The 23,004-nt window shown below is 37.5% G+C and overlaps 1 protein-coding gene across 2 annotated transcripts in view; it reads left to right on the top strand.

Moving 5' to 3' along the window:
• The window catches only part of adamtsl3 (ADAMTS-like 3), a 179,702-nt gene that overhangs the window by 151,870 nt on the left and 4,828 nt on the right, over positions 1-23,004 (top strand). For both annotated transcript variants that reach the window (XM_058400968.1, XM_058400969.1), the window contains exons 22-30: positions 7,207-7,319; positions 7,412-7,540; positions 12,861-13,043; positions 14,889-15,011; positions 15,744-15,956; positions 17,362-17,545; positions 19,547-19,751; positions 20,748-20,854; positions 20,969-21,180. In XM_058400968.1, the coding sequence (XP_058256951.1) occupies positions 7,207-7,319; positions 7,412-7,540; positions 12,861-13,043; positions 14,889-15,011; positions 15,744-15,956; positions 17,362-17,545; positions 19,547-19,751; positions 20,748-20,854; positions 20,969-21,180 (1,469 nt within the window). The remainder of the gene's footprint in view (positions 1-7,206; positions 7,320-7,411; positions 7,541-12,860; positions 13,044-14,888; positions 15,012-15,743; positions 15,957-17,361; positions 17,546-19,546; positions 19,752-20,747; positions 20,855-20,968; positions 21,181-23,004) is intronic.

Raw genomic sequence — 23,004 nt, 5'->3', positions numbered from 1 at the left:
ATAAGGCATGGGGTTACATCATATTTTAATGACTGATTAGCTTGGAACTAATCCTGTAGACTACCTCCGATGGATGGCCGGTGCATAAAATTCCATGATTTGTTGTTTCATTGAATCTGAACTCTATTTTGTGTGTGTGTGTGTGTGTGTGTGTGTGGAAATTTCCCCAACATTCTGTAGCAAGTACTGTCAGAACTTGACAGAAATGACCTCAGCTCTAACCCAAATAGATTAAACTCTGTACAGCCCACAGTGGCCTCAGTTACTCTGCACTGGAGAAAACAATGTTGTACTTTCATGATTGTATTGTTGTCTCTGCCCTACACTGGTTATTTTTGACCACAGCCTTGAATTGGCTTTCAAAACTCTTTTCTATCTTTTGCCTCCTCCAGCCCTGTTTTCCCTCTTCATCTATGTTGCATCACTTTGTAACAGCCTGGTTAAATAGCCATGGTTTGACTTCTTAGCCAGAATAAACTGAACTTCTCATAGACTGCCATTTTTTCTCATGCCAGCTCAGTGACTCTTAGTACATTCCATCTTTTTAGATCAATATTTAAACTAGATACCTTCTTGCTTGGAGGAAAAGGATATTACTGAGGTTTCTTGCTATGCCTCAGTCACACTATATTACCAAAGTGGCTTTTGACTGCCTTATCTTCCTTGAAGCATAACATTCTACTTGACTTGAGCAAAAAACACTTTTTCATTTTAGGTGTAATTTTTGTACCTTATCCTCCCCTCATATCTGAACATTACAACCCAAAGCAAAACAATCTGATCTTCTGGCATGGCAGATACTTGTTGTATAACACAGCATATAAGACATGACCACATGCCCACCCACATAGGCTCTTGAGTTTTTCTTAGTATATTACACTGTCATTATGGATCAGAATGATGATGAATAATGATCTCTCGTACAATCACAAAGTACCGAACTCTGCATATTGCAAAATCTCTTTTCATCTTATCAATGTTGTCAGTTAGGATTTGTACATGGAACTAATCACCACATTTTTGCCTTTCTGCCAGTTAAGCCACCTGCCAGTCAAAGAGCTTAACTATTTGGAGCAACAGAGTGTTTGGCTCACCTGCACATGATGAATTGTGCTCATACTGAATCTACTGAACCAGATAGTTTGGCTGTGTTCTGCTCCAGGAAGGACAATGGAGACTTGTCTTTACTTCTGTTAACCTGAAATACAGGCGAAAAAAGAAAGTCAGTCCTAGAGGCTCTGTTCTGCCCTTCCAATCATCATATACCATGTTCCCCTATATAAACCCTGGCAAAAATGATGGAATCACCAAAATTAGAGGATGCTTAACCATGTTTTGTTTTTTTTTACTTTAGAAAATAAACAAATCACAGATATAATGCAAACCGAATTTGTTTAATAGCTGAATGTTATGGTTTTGTAAAACATACCTAATGCAACTGAAATAAGATTATAATTCGTGGTTTATTTTGAAAACTAATGGAAGCATCAACTATTAAAAAATGCGATTAATAAGTTGTGGCTCCTTTTCTGGATTTTATTATGGCCTGAATTCTTTGAGGCATGGACTTCACTAAAGAAAAACAATATAATACATCAAGCTGGTTCCAACTTCCTCGACTAGCAGTTGACAGATCAGCTTTGCACGAGTTTGTCAAGGACCATTTTTTTCATGTCCACCATAAATTTTTAACCGCATTGAGATCCAGAATGTTTGTTGCCTATGACACTGAGTTGATATGCCTTTCCCGGAGAAAGGTTTTAACACTCTTGCTCTGTGGCAGTATAATTATGGAAAATGACTACATCAGAACCAAAGCAATTTTCTATCGACGGAATGAGAAAAGTGTCCACAGTTTCAGCGTACACCTGTGCATTGACTGCTGAGTTAATGAGCTCCCCTTGTCCTTTACCTATCATACAACCTCATATAATAAAATAAAATAAAATAAATGGACTGGGGAAATTTGATTATTTTCCTCAGGCAGTCATTACTATATGTTCCATTAGAATGACACCAAACAAACGTTCTAGCATCATCTCCTTCACTGAGTATCACTTTCATCCAAACATGTACACTTCATGATTGCTTCTCTGTAGCCCACACGAACATTGTTTTTTTCAGTTTAGGTGTTTGTTGGTTTTCATTGGCTTTTCTATATGTAACCTATTTACATATAGAAAAGTGATTTCTTATAGTTCTACCACAATTCCTTCTGCCACAAGGCATGTTGCTTTGAGTTTTCCTTGGTCTACCTGTATGCTTTCCTTTTATAACCTTTACAGACACAAACCTTTATATACCTACACAAAATTTCACTTTATATACCAGACACAGCTGGGAACACGCAAGATCTTTGTTCATACTCCATGTTCTGGAAGGAGTTTTATAATCCTTTCTATTGTTTCAGTCCAACTCTTTTGTTGGGGCCATGTTTCTTTTCATTTTACCAAGTCCAACAAATTGGTAAGTTCTGTAAACACTCTGTCTTACCTGCAGACTTATTTTCATTTTTAGACTTGGGCCTGTATTTGTTTTAGAAATTTCATTTCTTTCCCCCTCAGCATAGAGTGATTCCCTGTTTTTTTCCTCTGCTTGATCTGGAAAAAATATGCCATTAATTAAAATTATTTTATTTTATTTTATTTGTCTGAGGTATGCATCACGAAGCCAGAATGTTCAGCTATTAAACAAAAAATTGCTGTGTGTCATATCTGTGATTTGTTTATTTGCTTCAAAGTCTAAAATTTGGTTGAACGTCCTCTAATTTTGGTTATTCCATCGTTTTTGCCAGGGGTTGTAGAAGGGGTTCTCTAACCTTTTGCATCCAGGGAGCCTTTTAACTGTAAAATATATTCCACAGACCGTGGATTACGAAGATTTTCCAACTATTTCAGTATTGAAATAGCATTGGCCAATATTATTTTAAGCATGTACAATAGTATTTTAGCTGTTTATTGGCGCGACAGAGCATTTTATTCCTGAACGTTCCCATGATAGATCACAGCGTATCCAAGCTGTTGTTATTTATAGAGCTACAACATCTTAAATTGTTAAGGTTTGAATTAAACCTGTTCAATAAATAAAATCTTTAAAAATATATAATAATTAATATTATTAAAAATAAATTAACTACTGTATAAGAACCTGTTCAATAATAAATGTGTATTTGCTAATGTTGCGTTGTGATTTCCAGCACTGTAAAAAAAAAAAATAAACAAATAAACAAAATAAAAAAATTTTAGACGCTGGCTATGCTGCCTATATCCCCATAGCTGCCCTAAATGTTCACAAGCTTTGAAGCTGATGCCTGAAATCCTTGCTGTAGTTATGTCTGTTACAAATGCTGATTCTAAATGACCTCTGTGTAAGATGTGGGTAGAAAAAAAAGAGATCACTGAGAGATTCTTCCATTTTTTTGAAAGATTTAAATGTCACCACCATATTGCTCATGCAGGCAAAAAAAGTGGCTCCAACCATATAGGAACCCTTGGCCTCACAATACACATTGCCCTTTCAGCTTTCAGGATTTTCACCACTCACTGAGTAGATCCAAGATAGCATGTTTGGACAAACTTGTTTAGTTCTTCAGTCATTTTGGCTCTGATGTGGTCCTTCTTTTTCAGCCGCTGCATGGGAGTAGCTCTGGATAACTGAGATATGGCTCTGTAAAATAAATACAGACTGTCTCAGGGCTGTCTCTACTGCTGAGCCGGCACACTGCAGCTCTTAGTTTTGGCCCGATATAAAGGCTCTGCTGATTGACATCCACAGACTCAGACCTCCGCTGCATTAGACAGCTTTTTTCTGAACCCAGCAGGAAAAGGCCTGGGACAATCTCACCCAGTGTGTTTTATGTTTTTCTTTACATTTAATAAGGATAGGTGTAAATCTATCTGGAACTTTAGGGTAGCTGATAATGATGTAAGATGATGGTGCTTATGGTTTATGGTAGAAAAGCTTCGAGACATTACAGTGTAATAAATGGGATTTAGTGTCTGAAACACTTTCCTTATAGTGAATATCCAATCATGTGCTATTTAGTTGCATAGTGATTTCCCGTACAAGCTGCATTCTGACTCATCCCCAAATTGATATTGAGCCTCTCTTATTCCAGTTGCGTGTAAATGCTTAAGTGGTCGGTAACGCTCATGAGCGTATGTTGATGAATACAATAATTCCATGATTTGTATACAAAAATTGGAGTAACTTGTTGACAGTTTGCAGCCTATCAGCTCAGGATCATATTAGTTCTGAACTAACTGGATTTTCATGAATACCATATTTCTTGTGAAACATCTATTGCCAAACATTTAAATTAGTTTGTATCCAGTTTGACAACTGAGTCCCATTGTTTGTTTCTGTCTTATTTTTCAGTAGATAGAACATTCGAATCATAGGTGTGTAGTGTGCTATGTTTTATCCACTATGCTGAATTGAATATATATATATATATACACAGCTCTGGAAAAAAATAAGAGACCACTGCCAGACCATCTCCAGATTTGAACCCTTTTGAAAACCTCTGGAATGTCATCAAGAGGAAGATGGATGGTCACAAACCATCAAAAGCTGAGCTGTTTGCTTTTTTGCAAAAAGAGTGGTATTAAGTTACCCAACAACAATGTGAAAAACTGGTGGAGAGCATGGAGCCAAAATGTATGCAAATCAGGGTTATTCCACCAAATACTGATTTCTTAATGTTATTTAGCCAAAGCATTAACACAATATGTTTACAAATGATTTGCATTTTGTTTTATTTGAGTTATTAAAGCTCTGCAAATACTGCATGATCTTGGGTTATTAGGTCGTTCCTAATGAAAATGTATCACATGCACTTATTGCGTTATTTCTTTATCTCTCACCTTCCTTCACACATTTTTCCTTCTGCAGGCCACATTTTCAGTGACTGTTCTCCGTGCGCTCTTGTCTCCAGCGACTCAACAAAACTACTGAAATAGAAACCTTCAAGAATTCGTGTGGCATTTGCACTCGCTTTTCATCTTTGAGCCAAAAAGAGCTTACAGATACAGACCCGCAGGATCAGTGTGGATCCCACATAACCATGCAGACAAAGTGTAGACAGCTCATGTAAACAAAATGGCAGACAGACGGATGACCTATTTTGAGCTGTAACATTTTTAGATCTGTCTGAGGGCACCTTCTTGCCCGTGAAGGTGCTGTTGGTGAGGCAGTGGGACCAAATTATTATATATATTTTTTCTTTTCATTTTTTAAAATAACTTGTTTAGGGCATTATGTGTACATTAAATTTGCTGTTTCTATAAATGTAAGATAATTTATGTTATTTATGCCCAATTTTTATACCAAACCTGACCATAAGGAAATGGCACATCCCTTGAATATTTGCAGTGAATCTATTAACTCATTCTCAGGGAAATACTATTTATTTATCTTTATGCTTACCAAGAATGTATTCACACCCTTGGGATTATTCCAACATCAGACTGAAGTAAATTAGAATTTTGTTTAAATCTGCATAGATTATCCTATTTTAGACAGTGAACTCTGTAACTCCTTCTGTGTCATTCTTGCCCTTTTTGCCCATGTGCCCAGTTTGGAAGGACAGTCTGATCTGGGTAGTGTCTGGGTTGTCCCATACTTTTTCCATTTAATATAATGGAAATGTTATAATGGATTTCACAGTATTCCGAGGAGGTTTTCAAAGCATTGATGATCTTTTTATAACCTGCAGCTTTTTATTTCTAACTGCTTCATCTTAAGGCTTCACTTCCTTGGTCTTCTTGAATGCAGGACAAAACTGATCTGCTGTTTTGTGTGTGTGTGTGTGTGTGTGTGTGTTCTAAGTTCTAAATTCTAAGTTCCCTTCACTTTCCACTAAAAAAGTAGTAAAATATAAATATAATATATGTATTAATAATATTAAGATATAAAAAAGAATATAAATAGACATATAAATGGTTATTTTTTCATTTACTGGATTATTTCTGATATACATCTTTTCAATCAGTTGAAAGCTTTTCAATACATTTGATCTATTGTTCAGATTACTAATAGATTATTTGTTTGCATGTAAGAAGAGTAAAACTGTAAAAGTTTAAGACATGTTGCAATATTTGCAAACTTTACCTTTGGCATTACCTTTAGCTGCTTTCAGGTCCAAATCTATGGCAAAGGTTGCACATGACCTTAACTTCATCAATGATGCTAGCTTAAGTAAATCACCATATGTGGTTAACGCTGCTTAGTTACAGCTATTGCAACCTATTGTTAGTTGTTGTTGTTGAAGTTGTTTTACCTAGCCTGAAGTTAGCATGATGTGGTAAGCTAGCTAGCAATAACCTGCTGTAAATGAAGTTTCCTTAGGTTTTTACTGCTGGTTAACTAACTGGATGGGGTAGGATTTTGCTAGCTAGCAAAGTTTACCACAGGAATGATCAATTCTCACAGGGTTATTAAAGACTAGCCTCCACCAGAACACACACAAAATAGCTTTTGCTTTTAACAAATGTGCACATACTTGGAGGTGTACTGTTTAGTTAAACCAACAAGCTGGAAGTTTAGTTATTTGATACTATTGCTGAGTTGTTGCAAGAAATTAAGGGCATTTCAGTTCATTCTTGCTCATGGCAAGCCATAGTGTAATGTCTGGCCAGGATTAAGAGCACTTTTTCATTTTCAATACTGAAACTGTCCTTGTGCAGTGGAAAATTCCTTTAAGCACATGCACAGTATGAACACATACTGAGAAACACCAGCGACACTGTGTCCAAACGGCCATTCAGCTGTGAGCTGTAAACACCTCTGGTGTCTGTTGTACCTCTGCTGACTTCTGAATATTCAACGAAGATCAGATGAAATGAGGAAGGAGAAGCAGAGTAGCTGAGAGAGAATGTTATGATTGATGTGGAGGAAATGAGAGATTTTAGCACCTCTCACAGGTCCAGCCATGTAGCATTTGATGAGGATTGATCACAATGTGTGTTTTTATTATTTAAAAAAATGATGCACAGGGATGCTCTGGTTTCATCACCCCAACGAGGCTTGCTTCTCTGTTAACCTAACCACATGTCACTGTGGCTTAAGCAAATGTGGATCTAATCCTTTAATGTGGCATGTGAGGATGTGGAAATCACACAATGTAATTCAATCGCCCGAGCCGAATTCTGCGGCTGATTTGGTGTCTCTGCTCTTCTCTTTTCTTCTCGGGATATTATGGGATAGTACTGGAAGACTGCACATTGCAAACCCTGGAGCCAACGACGTTGGAATCTACAGGTGCACAGCAAAAAACAAAATGGGATCGGATTCAGAAACAACGCAGGTGCTATTGGCTGGTGAGTCACAAACATTCACACACACAGTCTGTACAAACTCACACAAGCCATGTATGCTATGTTTCTAAGCAATTTTTCTTTTATTTGGACAGATCACCCTGCTATCATGGCTTCTTGGAAGAACATATCAGACCTGCATAGTGCCAGTCTGAAAGTGGTCGTAGGAGGCAGAATAAGAACCCATATAGGTGCCAATCTCACTCTGGACTGTCCAGTTACAGGTCAGTAAATATTACTATGATAGCTCAGCAGTTAAGGTGTTACTGATGAGAAGGTTGTGAGCTTAAATGCTAGGATCACCAAGCTGCCACTGCTGGGGCCCTGAGCAAGGCCCCTGACCCTCAACCGCTGTTATATAAATGAAATAAATGTTAGTCACTATGGGCATCTGCCAAATGCCATAAATTTAAATGTGAACTCACTACCTATTGATCGGAAGGTTGTGTAGTCAAGTCCCAGGTCCACAAAGCTGCCACTGCTGGACCCCTGAGCAAGGCCCTTAACCCTCAAGAGATCAGTTGTGTAAAATGAGATTTAAGTCGCTCTGGTTAAGGGCATCTGTCACATGCACATAAATTTAAATGTAAATAAACATACACCACATAGACACACAGTATGGTTACCTACATCTCCTTCTAAGTTGCATTATGCTCACATAACAGTTGAATTAGTTCAATGATGCTCATCTCAGCATTTGGATAACGATGAGCAGTTTATTATTCAACACAATATCAATATCCAGCTGCTTTGATAGAATATTGTGATTCTGAATTGTAAAAGCAAGTGAATTCTGGGAGGCCACGTCCCTTTACTAGGATAGTAAAGAACAGAGAATTTAACCTGTTTTTTTTTTGTTTTTTTTAAATGGTGAGGCTGTATCAATAATCAACATAAATACAGCATATGGTCAATATTTACATTTCTATAACACTTATTCTATGTTGATATTGCTCAAAAGAGAATTACTCTAACACATTTTTGCATGAGTGACAAGCCTTCCATGCCAAAGTGGTGGTTTTCTCCTTCTTCATAAAAACACTCAACATTCCAGTGTCATATTTTTCCCTCTTTGCTCCAAAAAAAGCAAAACCTGCCCTCCTGCTTGTCACAAACGTTAGACACACTATAAATGCATGGCATGTCTGTGAGAGATGCAGCGCACTGTTTCTAAATGTATCCCGCGATTAATGGCTCTTGTCCTCAGAGCAGAGCGTAGCGGTAGTGAAAGATTCGGCTAATTAGGGAGAAACGTTGTGTAAAGTTAACCAGCGTCTCAGGATACCGGCCTTCTGCCATGGGATTTATGCCGTTCCTCATCATTTACTAACGCTAATTTACTGTAGCAGAGCGCAGCTCCTGTTGTGTGATTGAACAGTGACGTTTTGTATGTAGGTCTCTGCCTTTTTGTCAAGGCTATTTATTGCATGTAGTCAAAGGTGAAGGTTTATGAGGTTTAAAGCCCTGGATGGGATCCAAAATGTGCTGAGCACGTGGATCTTTTCCAAACTGTAGCACTTTCTGTCTCTGTCTGAACTGATCCTGTTGTGTGGCAGGCTTGGCACCAAATGTCACCTATAGCCTTTTCCATCACCCACTGAATAAATTAAATGAATGACAGACTGTTAGACGAATAAAACAGAAATAATTAAGTTGTTAAAAGTAAAGGATGAGGCTGTATAGATGAACTGGATTTATTAGCTACAGGGAAACTAGCACCAATGCTTGACAATGCACCCCATTATGCAGTTAAAAGTTCACCAGAGTTGAAAATATTTATGCGTCAGCCAGTAAAGAGGAGGAGTCTGGGGGAGGATCATTCGTCATTCACATCAGAGACTAACAAAATGAGGGAGAATCTAATCACAGGTCACACCCAGTGCTGTACCTGCCAACTCTCACAGTCAATAAATAAACAGCACAGAGTGAGCAATAGCTCAGGACACTGTTAGTGTATGCACTACAAACTAAGGAGGTAAGCACTACACACTAAGGAGGCATCTCACCATCATTACAGATAGCTATTGACGAAGTGTTAAAACATGAAATACTACATTAAAACATCCTTAACAAAAAGGTTCTATGCAGTACCCTATTTTATTTGTCTACGACTAATAGAAGTATCTTTTTTATATTATCTTTTGTGTCAAGTCAAGAAGCTTTTATTGTCATTCTGACCATGTATAGCTGATGCAGTTCATACTGAAATAAAAGAACGTTTCCCCAGGACCCTGGTGCTATTTAATGACACAAGTCTATATAAGACAACACAGAACTAAGGGCTGAAGAGTAAAATTAACCTAGTCACGTAAAGTGCATGTGTGCAGCCTTGTGCAAGACCAGAGACAGTGCAAGACAAGAGAAAGTGAAAACAGACAATACAATACACGCTACAGGACAGATATATACAATAGCGCCATTAAATACTGATTATTGTGTAGATTAAGTTGCAATTTTAGAACAATTTGATCAAAATTTGTGTGTACTCTATACATCAAAAGGGTGTGAAGCACACAGGACATAAAAGGCCATGTTAATTAATATATCAGTATATTAGGATGCTTGTGTGGTGCTGCGTGACACATTTAATGCAATCTTTGGTTTTCAGGAAATGTGTGGAATCTGTGGAAAATATTGTGGGAAATAACCATCGAAATATTTTGCACCACTACAAAGAAAACTAGGTGGGTTGAATTGGTTTGTGGTTCCTGTGGGAGTAGATGGGATTGGACAAAATTCCTGCAGGGGTGGGGTTAAAAATTCCAAATAGGTATATTAGCATTTATTTATCATGTATCCTTGTTCTTAGAACATTGTCCCTTTGAACTTGGGAACTGATTGTGTTAAAATTTGTACTAAAGTTTCTGAAACCAAGTGAAAAAGGGACATTATTTATTAATTCTATAAAAATATTCGGTACTTAACAATCAAACAGACATTTTTTGAGGACTCTGAAGGTTACAGATATGTTCTCTTGGATTGACAACAAAATATTGGCCTCTATATTCATTATGATAAAGTGGAATGACGCTGTTTCAGGTAGAAGAAAAATTGATTAAAAACACATTATGTTCAGATTTTCACTTTCTTCATAAAAGACAGACTGCTACAACATAAAACCCTTATGTGAAAAACACTGTTAATGATGAATAAGTGCTAATTAACGGAAATAACATAATTAAAACAAATATTAAAAGATGGAGGCTCTCTGATTATATTTAAGTCAATATCCATGATTAGCTTTCTCTATACTTTCTCTCTTTTCCAAAAGAATCACCTGGCCTGTGACTACTGCACACAGAATATTACAGTATTAAAATGTCACAATAATGCCCCCTAGTGGATTCGGGAGCAACACTTATGAAGAGAAATATACCATTTTAACAACTGAGCAATGATTTAATGACCACATTAAACCATTTCGTATGAGTTAATATCTCATTTGTTTGAGAAAGTCTGTCCAATCTAGCATCTAGTGCACCAGCCTGGAAATATCTGCCCTGTTTTTACCCCTTCTGAGGCCTGCAGTATGCTCAACAATATGTCAGGGCTAATGTCTCCCCTTTGTAAAATAAGGGGTTGTAAAGCTCAGACTCAGGCAATATGCTACTCATTACCTCAGACAGGATGTGTCTCAAGGGAGCAGACTGTAGTGAAGCAATTTGCATTCATTATGCCCATTTGTACAAGTAATTTGTGGCGGTCTGCAGGCCTCGCACTACTCTGTTCTGTTCGACCAATCTCCGTATACTCCACTCTTGTGAATGGCCACCACTCGAATTTCTTCCAGTTCATGTTTGACAGCATTTCTGATCCTAAATCTCGTCTGATCTGTAACCTTCTAGGATGTACTATGGAAATTGGCTGTTTCCAGACCAAAGCACTGGTAAGAAAGGATCCTTTAGTGCTTTAATGCTCCTCCATTTCTTTAAAGACTTAAATGTCACAACTATTCAAGCGAAGGAAATCAGTTCCTACCATATAAAGGAACTTTCTGCCGATATAGTGCAGATTGCTCTTTTAGCTGTCAGACATTTAATCAGAAACGTATGAAGGATTTGTAAAAGGGAAGGGAGGGATCTCTCTTGTTCAGTGTTCATGGAGGCTCCACATGTGAGCTCAAAGACTGCCCTTTGATAGGCATGTAGATTTAAGATTGCACTAAAAACATTTTTCTCAGGTTTGTGAGGTTAGTTCATGGTAACTAGGTAGAAAACACTTATAAGAAACCTTAATTAATGCTTTGTTACAGTATATTTTGCTTTCTCCTTTTGGATAAGAGTCTGCCAACTTAGTACATCATGATTAGGCAATTTTATTTTATTCTTCCTTGCAAGTTTGCTCCAGATCTATCAAATTGTGAGGGGATGTCTTGTACACAGACCTCTTCAAATTATTCCACAGGTTCTCAGCCCAGTCAAGTTGTAGAGGATCAGCACAATGCTGCCACCACCATGTTTTGTTTGTTTGTTTATTTTTTGTGACAGTCGTGACTCAGCTGTGCCAGCTGCCTTACCATGTAACCCAGATAGATTAGTTATGTTTCCATTCACATATTTTTATGCAGATTTTGGGATAGCATATAAAAACACTGGATGAAAACACCAGATGTGAATAAAATTTCCACAATTATAATTATTTTATTTGTGTGCATAAACTATGATGGATACACATTAACCAATTAAATTGCTTGATGCACACCAAAACACATTGTGTGACATCGTCTAAACAAATCATTGTCTCAGAAAGGTAAGAAATTATGTACTTTTCCACATTTTCACACAATTTAATGCACAACTTGGACAGAAACATAGATAAAGTACTTCTCATATATTTCTGCAGCTCCTTTAATGTTGCTGCTGGTCTCTCGGTTGCCTCCTTGATCAATTCTTTTCTTATCCTTCTGTCAGTTCCTGTTCTTGGTGACATCACTGTAGTACACTGGTTTCTCCACTCGTTAATGATATTCCATGACACATCTAATTAATTGGTTACCCTGTCCTGACCAATGCATCAACATGCATGATGTTGCATGAATCAACATGTTGATTGTTGATCAACAATGAGTTGTGCTACATGCTTTATAACATCTTTGCAGACCGTGGCTGATCTTTATTTGGGGTTATTCAGAATGACTTTATTGTTGGATGTGAGTTTGAATTGAATTTTGGATGATCGGTTCATTCTGAGCACAGTCACATGTCACATTAACACAGTCACATGCTGTTCTATGGAATTTTTTCTTTGCTATATCACATTAAAAGTGGACATAGATAAAAATTTGTTTTTTTAACAACACAGAAAATTGTTTACAGAAAAAATGTTTACATCCACTGGATGTACTCAACACCTTGACATTTTGACTCAAAGCCTATTGCCTCTCATTCTATAAACTAAATATACATTGTCTTCAGGCTGTCTCCACTACTTAGCCTACACACAGCATCTGTTTTGGCTTGATTAGGAGCAAAACAGCTATAATGATTGCATGGCAGTATGCGTTCACTGATTGGGAGTGATTTTTTTGTGCTTTTCTTGGAGCAGGTGTTCCTCAGCCGAGTGTAAGCTGGCACCACTTGGAGGGCAAGCTGAGTGCCAACATTATTTCACTTACAAATGGCTCTCTGCTACTTCACAATCTCACGCTGCAGGACGACGGCACCTACAGCTGCGTGGCCTCCAATCCCATTGGCAAAGCTTCAGCCTCTAGCAGGATCCACGTAGTTGGTATGTTGCTGAATTACTTTCCTGCAGTTTCCAGGCTTTGTAATTGTTTTGTTCTCTTCTGACAGGGAAATCAGTGATCGGGACTTTAGTGGTTTGCAGGTCATCTTGCACACATACACACACACACACACACACTCACTCATGTATTTACACATGAACATTGCACAAGTTTAGTGTAGCTATTCCAATACCTGGAAATAAAACTGGTGAAACTGGCGAAAAACCCACATGGAGAACCTGCTATGCTTGTATACAAACATTTAGAAAATGTATATGATATACAGAACGCACATGTAAATAGAATTCACACATGTAAATGATCCATGATCTAAAGGTTAATGAAATGTTTGCCTTCTTTCTTGTTTTTTTTCCTTCTTCTGTTTTCATCTGCAATCTGATGAAGGTTTCACTAACTGTTTGCATGACTCGGGTCCATATGAAAGGATGCAAAGTTCAGCATCAGCAGCACTGTTAGTGTTTGTCAGATATGTCATATTCAAGTCAAATATGAAGTTCAAATATACACATTTCCCATGCTGAGTCTTACTATACTACAGGAAATTGGTGGTGTTTCTCTGGACTTGATCATAGACAAGACTCATCCACAGCTGCAGAGCACTTAACTCATTTGCTTTAATGTCTGCTATGAGGATAATGTCTGAATGGGGTCACCTTCACTCTCCCAGATAAGGGACCAAAGTGATTGGGGGAATAATGAGGCAGCCATTAGAGCCCGCCTGTGTAATCATATATAATTGTCATCTAATGGTAGGAATTTAAGTAATATCCTTTTAATACCAGTGTCCTGTCTTATGTTGGCCTTTAACTCTGCTTTGCATTATTTTCATCTAAATGCTGTCAGTTCATTCAGCAGAAATTTGATGATAGAATTGTAAGACAGATGTCTCTGACTTTTTCATGTATCAAAAACACCTGTTGCTAATTGGTAGAGGCAAAATATAAAGAAACTGTCTCAGTAAGTCTGTGTACAAAATCTTACTAAAAGTCCAAAATGGAAATACTTTTAATCATGAAAAGAGCTGACTGTAAGTTCATTGGGCCTTGAATGATTGGCTAATTTGTTAAGCATTAATAAAAACATTCAGAGAAACCTGGAATTTGGCATGCCAGTTAGCTAATATTCTAAAATGATTTCTAAGTTACATTAGCAAAAATAAACTTAACTAACTAGCTAACAAAAAAAGGCAATGTAGCAAACTTAACGATCTAGCTAATTTAACAAGCTAATTTACAAAATGTAACTAGCTAGCTATCGAGCTTTATTGCAAAGAGGAAGTTGCTTAACCCAACATACTTCTTAGTGACAAATGTTAAAAGCCAGTATTTTATTTTACCCGGAAGGCAAATAAGACATCTCTATTCTATGAATCTTGAACTGCAGCAAAAGGCAACATTCTTACTAAGAAAAAAAAGTGCAGTAAACAACAACAAAAAATTCAGTTTAGATTTGTAATGAATATTTGCTGAAATGAAAATGTAAAGAGTGAAATTTTTTTTGGAAATTTAGCAAAACCATTTAGTCTCACGCATTTACTTTTATCAACACTTAAACAGGAAAAATAACTGCTGTCAGAATATCACCAGATTCTTTTCACTCTTCGTCTGCTGTTAATAAAGATCAGTGTTGATCGTTTGTTAAATAAATAGAAGTCTACATATAAATGTCTTTGAGGGAAGGAGTAGTTGTATACATCGGATGGGATGATTGTGATTGTAGGGTGTTTTTTCTTTGTTTTTTTTTGATAGGAGATGTCATCTAATGGGAAAAGCTTCTTGTTGAATATGATGATTGTGACTGAATTGTAGATTTGTTTTTGCTTCTAGATGTCGGGGCAGTATCTTATGAGAAAAGTTCCTTGTTGAAGGATGTGAACAGGAAACGAGTCGTGATGGCCTCTCGCGCTGGAACAGTCATCACAGTCAAACCTGGGGACATCCTGAGGATTGGTAAAGTGCTATTTCTGATAAGAATGTGTGTGTGTGTGTGTCTTGAGGCAGTAATATGAGTCACTACTGGTCAGATTGATTAGAAGAGTGGAATATTATGTCTGTGCTTTGATGAAAGATCCTGCCGTCACATTTGGGTGATTCAAAGAGTCTGAACCTTAATGACATCTTTATTTGGGGTTATTCAGAATGACTTTAATGACCTTAATGACTATTTTCTACTTGTAGTTTTAAAGTATGTTTAATGAAAGTCTGTGGAAACACACGTTTTCATATTGGCCAGTGCAATTAGGGAAGGGACCCATTACGGGTCAGTAGATGTCTTTTAGGTAACTAGACTCTGTGAGGTAACTAGACTCAACTCAACTAGATCAAAAGAATCAATTTTAATTGTTTTTGTGTTGTTAATTTATTTAGATTTTGGCCACTCTAGTTCTCCATGTTACAATAATAAACTTAAAAAACCTTTAAGGAAATGAAATCCTTTATCATCAGATAGAATAAGCATTTACAATATCTTGCCATCAAAGTTCTGTGACCTGTGCATTTTCTGTTCATTAAACAGTGCCAGTTTGTAAGATTTAAATATATTTGACTTCATTTCAATGCATTTTTGTTTTGTTTGTGCTGAAGCTGCAGACTGTAACAGGGTAACACTCTGCTTTGACCTGCATTTATGTGCCTCTATCATAAAACTTTGGATCAGAATAAAGTCAGTTTATTTGTCCACAGGTTGTCCAGTAGTCCCGAGCCACAGGAAACCCATCAAATGGTCATATGAGAATCAAACCCTGAAGCAGACGCCAGACCTGCACTACCGCACACTTGCTTCAGGTCGCATTCTTGAAATACACACTCTGAGCAGTAGGTTTGAAGGACGCTTGGCGTGCCAAACCAACACAAACAATCAGATGATCTCTGCCTGGATTCATATCCTCTCACAAGGTCAGTGTCTGTGTATACAGGTGTGTGGAACATAGTAAATCATTTAAAAGTGAGGTAATAAATAAAAGAAATCTCTTTCTTCACCCTTATGGTTCTATAATAGTCCTGAGAAGGTCTCTAACCTTTTGCTTTCCACTTAACACACCTCATTCATCTCTCTCACACTTTTCTTTTGTATTTCTCCCACACCATATTTTAACGTTACGCTTTACTGCCGTTCCCCTACAGTCAAAAATGTATTTGGAAGTTTAAACCCAAACCGTATGTGCAGAGTGATTAGTTTAAAACTAGAATTGAACAGAATTATTGAAGACTTACAGACATTTAAAGTGTTCTAATCACCTTTTTCGCTCTTTGCAGCTGGTTAGTATCATGATCCATTATCAGCAAACACATCATGGCATGGTGTCCACTGTAATTTACTGCTTGGTTTTGTATTTAATCTTGAATTTTCAAGTATAAAAGTTGTTACACGACTGATGTAGACTTTATAGCCAAAAGTTTGTGGACACCTGACCATAACACTTATAGATTTAGTCTCTCTTAATGACATAATGAGCTCCACTTTTCTGGGAAGGCTGTCCACTAGATTTTGGAGTGGCTGTGGGGATTTGTGTTCATTCAGCCATAAAAGCATTAGAGAACTTTGGCATTGATATTGGGCAAAGAAGCCTGTTGTGCATTTGGTGTTCCAGATTATCCCAAAGGTGTTCACTGGGTTGAAGTCAGGGCTCGGTCACTCAAGTTCTTCCACAATAAACTTTGAGTTCTTACACAATAAAGTTCCATTACACAGTAAACCATGTGTGTTTATGTTTTATACACTGGAGCATTGTCACACTGGAACAGATTTGGGCCCCTTAGTTCCAAGGGAAACTGTAATGCTACAGCTTACAAAGGCATTCTAAATTATTGTGTGCTTCCAATTTTGTGAAAACTGTTTGGGAAAAATTTTGAACATGTAAAGTGTGGTCTATTTCATTTTCTAGCATTTTTCTCTTGACTCAAATGAAACTGCCTTGGTAATCGTTTTGTAGTGCGGGTTGTCACACATTAGCAATGATCTTTCCTTTTTCCTCTAACACTGGAGGGACTGTTTTATTGTAATGGTAAAAAAAATAAATATGTTAAAACCTTACCATTGTTCCCAGAATAGGGGACCCTGACCAGGAATACTTATTAAAGATGAATGAATGGAACAAAATATGATTTTATGAATTTTATGTTACTAGATTTTTGTTAAATACACCTAGAATTTTCTATTTCTATATTGCATTTGATCTAGCATTCAAAACATAAACCTTGATTCATATTTGACCTCAGACCAAATCCTATAATAATAATAATAATAATAATAATAATGTGGTGGAAGCTGCTGCAATGTGTTTCTTGTATTTGTCTGCAGAATTTGAGTGGCGTTTGGCTGAATGGAGTACATGCAGTGCGAGTTGCGGAAATAAAGGATCTCAGAGCAGGAAGGTTCACTGTGTAAGTGACAGCGGGCAGATGATGCCCCCCTCGTCCTGCCAACATCTTCCTAAGCCGTTCTCCCTAACACGGCCATGTAACCTTCACGACTGTCCTCCCAGGTAAAGTATACACTCCAGAATGCTCCTAATTTGTCGCTACAGTTACGTGATTTACTTGATTTTCAAGCACATTGATTATTGATAGTACTTAAACATCAGATATCAAAATACAAATGCTAAATATTAACTTAGTTATACAAGTTACATGTGGGTAGCTCCACTGATCCTTGTTCGATCCTGAGCTTTGGTTACTATCTGTGTATGCTTTTTCCAATGTTGCTGTGGGTTTTCGTCCAGGAGCTCCAGCTTCCTCAGACCTCCAAAAACATGCCGGTATTGGGATTGGGTACACTGAATTGCCTCTAGGTGTTAATTGTGCTGCTGCATCGTGTCTAGTGTCTTCATATCTTTACAGTAGATCAACTGTAACCCTGATAAAGGATAAAGAGCTTACTAATGATTAAAATTAAGTAAAATTAAGTTGTGATAAAATGTGATAAAGAGGTAAATTTAAAACACTTCTTTAGGTGACTCCATTAACTGATCTGATTAAAATTGATCCTCAGTCTCTAATTTGGTCAATTTTGTAATTTGTTACAAAATAAAATGTTGTGTTTGCTGTGATTATATTTTGTGTGTTAAGAAATGATGAGTACAAGGTCACTTAGTTCGCTTGGGTGGTATTGTTTGTAATCGCCTTTATTTTAATACCATCCAGTTAAGCATAGTGTCAAATCAATTAGTTCCAGACTGATGTGGAGTCCTGATCACAACAATTTTAGCCATATTCCTACTAACAAATTGTATAGGGGCGTCCAGCTTCTGTCTATAATAAATCCTCAGCAGATGATGGATGACTTTGTAGACTCAGACAGTGGATTCAGTAACAGCTGGATCATATGCAGAGCAAACCTGAGAGCCGCAGCACAGACATTGCTGACTAACCTGTTAAAAAAACTCATCTGTCATCCCTGTTTTAACCTCAACCTTTCCAGGGGGTTGGATAAACACTTCACAGGCTCATCCATCATATAAAATGAGTCCATCGAGTTGTCTTGAATGCCTTGAAGGAAAAGTTCATCCAAAAATAAAATGCACACAAATTTTCTCGTACTCCAAATGTAGTCGATCAGTCATGAGGCTAATGCAGCTGTCAAGTAAAAAAAAGAAGCTTTTCTCGTACTGATGCTCATGCGGAGTGAAACCTATATCAATAGACAAAAGAACATCACAAATATTATATTGGATAGCATCCATTCTGAAGCTGGAATAGCCATAGTTAACAATGTCACATATTGCACAATGCTAAACTGGTAGATATAAACATCTTCTACCTGCAGTAGCTTCAGGAGTTCATAGAAAGCAAGAAGTAAACATTGAAATTTAGCCCTAGACACAAGTGTTCGACATACATATTGGGTATGGGGGAAATTGTGTAAATTTTACTGTTGATCAAACCATCAAGTCATTTTCATTTTTTTGGAGATTCCACCAATTCTGAAGTAATGATGACAAGTCCTGACTGAATGGAGACTTCTATAAATGTTAATTAATATATTTTCTTTCTAGAACGTTCACAATAACAATTATAATAATAACCCTTTTTAAAATCTCTTTATCATTAGACACATATTATGTGGAGTTTCTGTGCATTAGCCAGTGCCATAGACACATTTTTTCATTCACATCTAGGGCAATTTATCTTAGACAGTCTGCCTACTGGCATGTTTTCGGAGGTGGGAAGAAACCAGAGATCCCTGAGGAAAGCCACATAGACACTGGAGAACATGCACAGAAAGTCAACACAGACAGTAACCCAAGCCTATGTGTATTCTCTGCTCCACCACACCAGACTAAACTCATAAGATTATTATTGATAAGTCAATTGTTTTTGCACAGAAAGAATAAAAATGTGCTCTACCAGGGAACTGACTGACCAGAACCACTGTGTTGGCATGCTTTATGCCAGTCTCTAAATCTAAGTAATCTCTAAATGGTCTGGAAAAAGCACAAACCTCAAAGGAATATGTACTAACAGTGTGTGTTGTGGATTTCTCGCAGCTGGGGGTCCACCGTGTGGTCCAAATGCTCCACATCATGTGGTCGTGGTTTCCGGCAGAGGAGAGTGTCATGCCAGCAGCTAGAGGCCAGCGGGAGCATTCAGGTTTTGGCCGATGAAGCATGTGAAGGAATGTCACGCCCGGAACACAGAGAGCCGTGTGTTTCAGAAGCTTGTGCTGAGTGGATCAGTGGACCCTGGGGACAGGTAGCTCTAATATTACTGAGCCACTTCAAAGATCTATTATATGATATTACATAGAAATGGTTCCTCAATGGTTCTATGGTTCTGGCTATGTAAATGGATTCTACTTGGACATTTTGTGAATAAGGAAACAATCTAGTTTAAAAAATACTTAATCAGAAAGGAACAAGCCAAAGAACAATTTAAGGTCCATATTTAACTAGAGTACTGTAATAACCTAGTATTTAAAATCTAGAAGTTCCTGTTAGATATTAAAATACAGGGGGAGTACATAGAGTTCATAGAACATGAGAGTGAGTGTCCCAGGCATTATATGCTGGTTTACTTTTACCTTTCCCTTCCCCTTTATTTCCCTTCTCTTTCCTTTGATCTCTTGCCCTTTTCTATTCTTCACATCCATTCCCATCCCTTCCCTTTTCCTTAGATCCTTCTCCTAGTCTTCCATTATATTCCTTCTTGTCCCTTCTCTTTGATCCCTTCCCTTCTCTTCCCCTTTCCTATTCTTCTATTATGTTCCTTTCCTTCCCTTCCCTTCCTTTCCCTTGCCATCCCTTCCCTTCCGTTACCCTTTCCTGTTCTTCAATTATGTTCCTTTCCTTCTCTTTCCCTTGATCCCTGTCTCATTCCCATTATTCCATTATATTCTTTTCCTTTCCTTCCTTTCTCTTTAATCCATTTCCCATTCTCCCATTGTACTCCTTCCCTTCCCTTCTGTTTGCTTTTCCTATTCTTCTATTATGTCCCTTCCCTTCCCTTCCCTTCCCCTTCCCTTCCGTTACCTTTTCCTATTCTTCTATTATGTCCCTTCCCTTCCCTTCCCTTCCCTTCCCTTCCCTTGCCTTGCCTTCCCTTCCCTTCCCTTCCCTTCCCAAAGGTTAAAATGGTTTCCGCATGCTTTATCAAGCTTTTACATGGTTTTACACATCCAACACTTTATGAACTCAGGTCCTATGTGTACATAATGTATAATCCTCTATTGTGGGATTGTTTTGTATCCAGTGTTCCGGCCGCTGTCTCGGTCCAGCAATGGCGACTCAGAGAAGAACAGTGATGTGCAAGACACTGAATGGCTCAGACACCAACACGGCCTGTGACCCCAGAGAAAGGTTTGTATTAAGTCTTTGTTCCATATCGACAAATCATTATCACACACTCTAGCTAATACATTTCTGTTTTGCATTGAATCACATACACACTCTGACTTACATTTCTCTCCTCAGACCTGCCTCGGTGAGGAACTGCACATCAGAAATGTGCAATGTTCACTGGAGGGTGTCTCCATGGCGGATGTGCACTGCTACTTGTGGAAGTGGCTTTCAGTCTCGCAGGGTTGAGTGTGTACATCATAACAACAAGACCCTTCCTGACCTTCAGTGCGCCTGGCAGCGTCGTCCTGTCACCTGGCAACACTGCAACATCACTTCCTGTGGCAGTACGTACCAACTCTAATTTTATATGAACACCCACTGAACATTTTATTAGGAACAGCTGTACACCACCACATTCATGCACTTATCCAATTGGCCAGTTGGAATCTGAGGTAATAGTGGGCACAGAATCACAAATTGGAAGCTGAATATTGGAAAAAGTCCATATGATACCATGCTCAAAGTCAGGAGATTTTTCCCTTTATTGATTTTTCATGTGAACATCAATCATCTGAAGCTTTTTAAGTGTAGCTGTGTGATTTTATACATTGCACTGCTGCCTTCTGAATCTCCTCGCTCAGTGAATAATTGTATGAATAGACAGGTGTAAAGGTTTTCCAAATGTAATTGCCCAATATAATGCTTTAACCAGAAATTGTAATATTATTGCACACTAATGCAATACATTATATATATATATATATATATATATATATATATATATATATATATATATATATACATAAAAATACTAATGTGCTGCTGGAGTGCTATTATCAGGTAACCTTGCATCAATTTCTACACCAAAAAGATACACATTGCCTGGTCTGCAGTTTAACTATGTGTTTTGGCCATGTTTAATTTCATGTTTTAATTTTTCTCTATGAGTTTGCGAATTTTCTATTTGTACATATCCCATTTCTATACAAAACTGACGAATATACACTCCAATGAAACAACTTCCACAATTCATAAAATCTCTTAGGTTACTATTACCAGAAGAAATGGGGCATTTTAGAAAGTTATATTTTAAAATACCAGGGAATAGTATGTACATTATTAAAAACAGTTCTAAGATCACAAAAGCATTACTTCAGACCTCTTCAGATCCAAATCTCTGCCCATTTTACATTAAAAGGGGTGAATTTCTGGTCAGCTACATTTTAGCTCTGGATCTGTGGTATTAATTCATGGCTATAACGATAATTTGAAGTGGTTATGATTTGTCTCTGTTTTGTTATGTTTTGGTGCTTCAAGTTTCTACTTTTGACCAGAGTCATTGACTTGGAGCTGATGAGACACATCTGGTTTGAATTTGAGGCAGGAAGAATAAACACATAGTTTACTTCCTAGTTATCTTTAAACATTCTGGTGTTCGCTTTACTCTGACCAGTGAGGATTATTAAAGCCAAAAAAAAAAAATATATGTAGGTTCTTTTAAGCCTAATTTATCCTTCTTGTAGCTAGTCTTTAGCTAAACAATTGAAATGACTGCATGTTATTGGCTACAGCAGAGGATCTGCAACAGACGCTGAGATGGATCACATATAGTGTCTCTGAATAGTGGCCAGTATTTTTATACCGTATATTTTGATATATTTTTATATGTCGTCTCTGCTACAGTATTTATTCAGGTCAGTCCTCTCAAATACTTTCCTGGGGCTGTATCTGTACCTGGTCATCTAGTTGATTATACAGGCACTTGTTCTTGCACATTGCGTCCACATTAACCAAATTAAAAAACAATTACACCTTCAAGATTTTTTAAAGACAGTTTGATATAAAGGATGTTATATAAAACAGTCTCCAGGTCTAACTGTCTGAACCTCTTGGATCAAAATGGGGTACACTCATCATTCTCAGCTGGAGTTAATTCACCAATTTTCATAAAGGTCATTTAAAAAAAAAAAAAAAGACTTCCAAACCACAACATCTGCTCACAAATAACAAGCTCAGGACAATGTGCCATCCATGCTGGTGAATAAAGTACAGAAAGAAAAAAAACCCTTCCTCAGCTTACCTCAGCTGCCTTCTAAATATGAGCAATTTCTTTATGCAGTTTAAGCTCCAGCTCTCTCTAACAACCATGCTGACAGGGTCGTATAAAC

Source organism: Hemibagrus wyckioides, linkage group LG10, assembly GCF_019097595.1.
Source record: "Hemibagrus wyckioides isolate EC202008001 linkage group LG10, SWU_Hwy_1.0, whole genome shotgun sequence".
Classification (NCBI taxonomy): Eukaryota; Metazoa; Chordata; class Actinopteri; order Siluriformes; family Bagridae; genus Hemibagrus; species Hemibagrus wyckioides.
The sequence above is the reverse complement of the archived record's forward strand: the minus strand, read 5'-3'. Positions and strand labels throughout refer to the sequence as shown.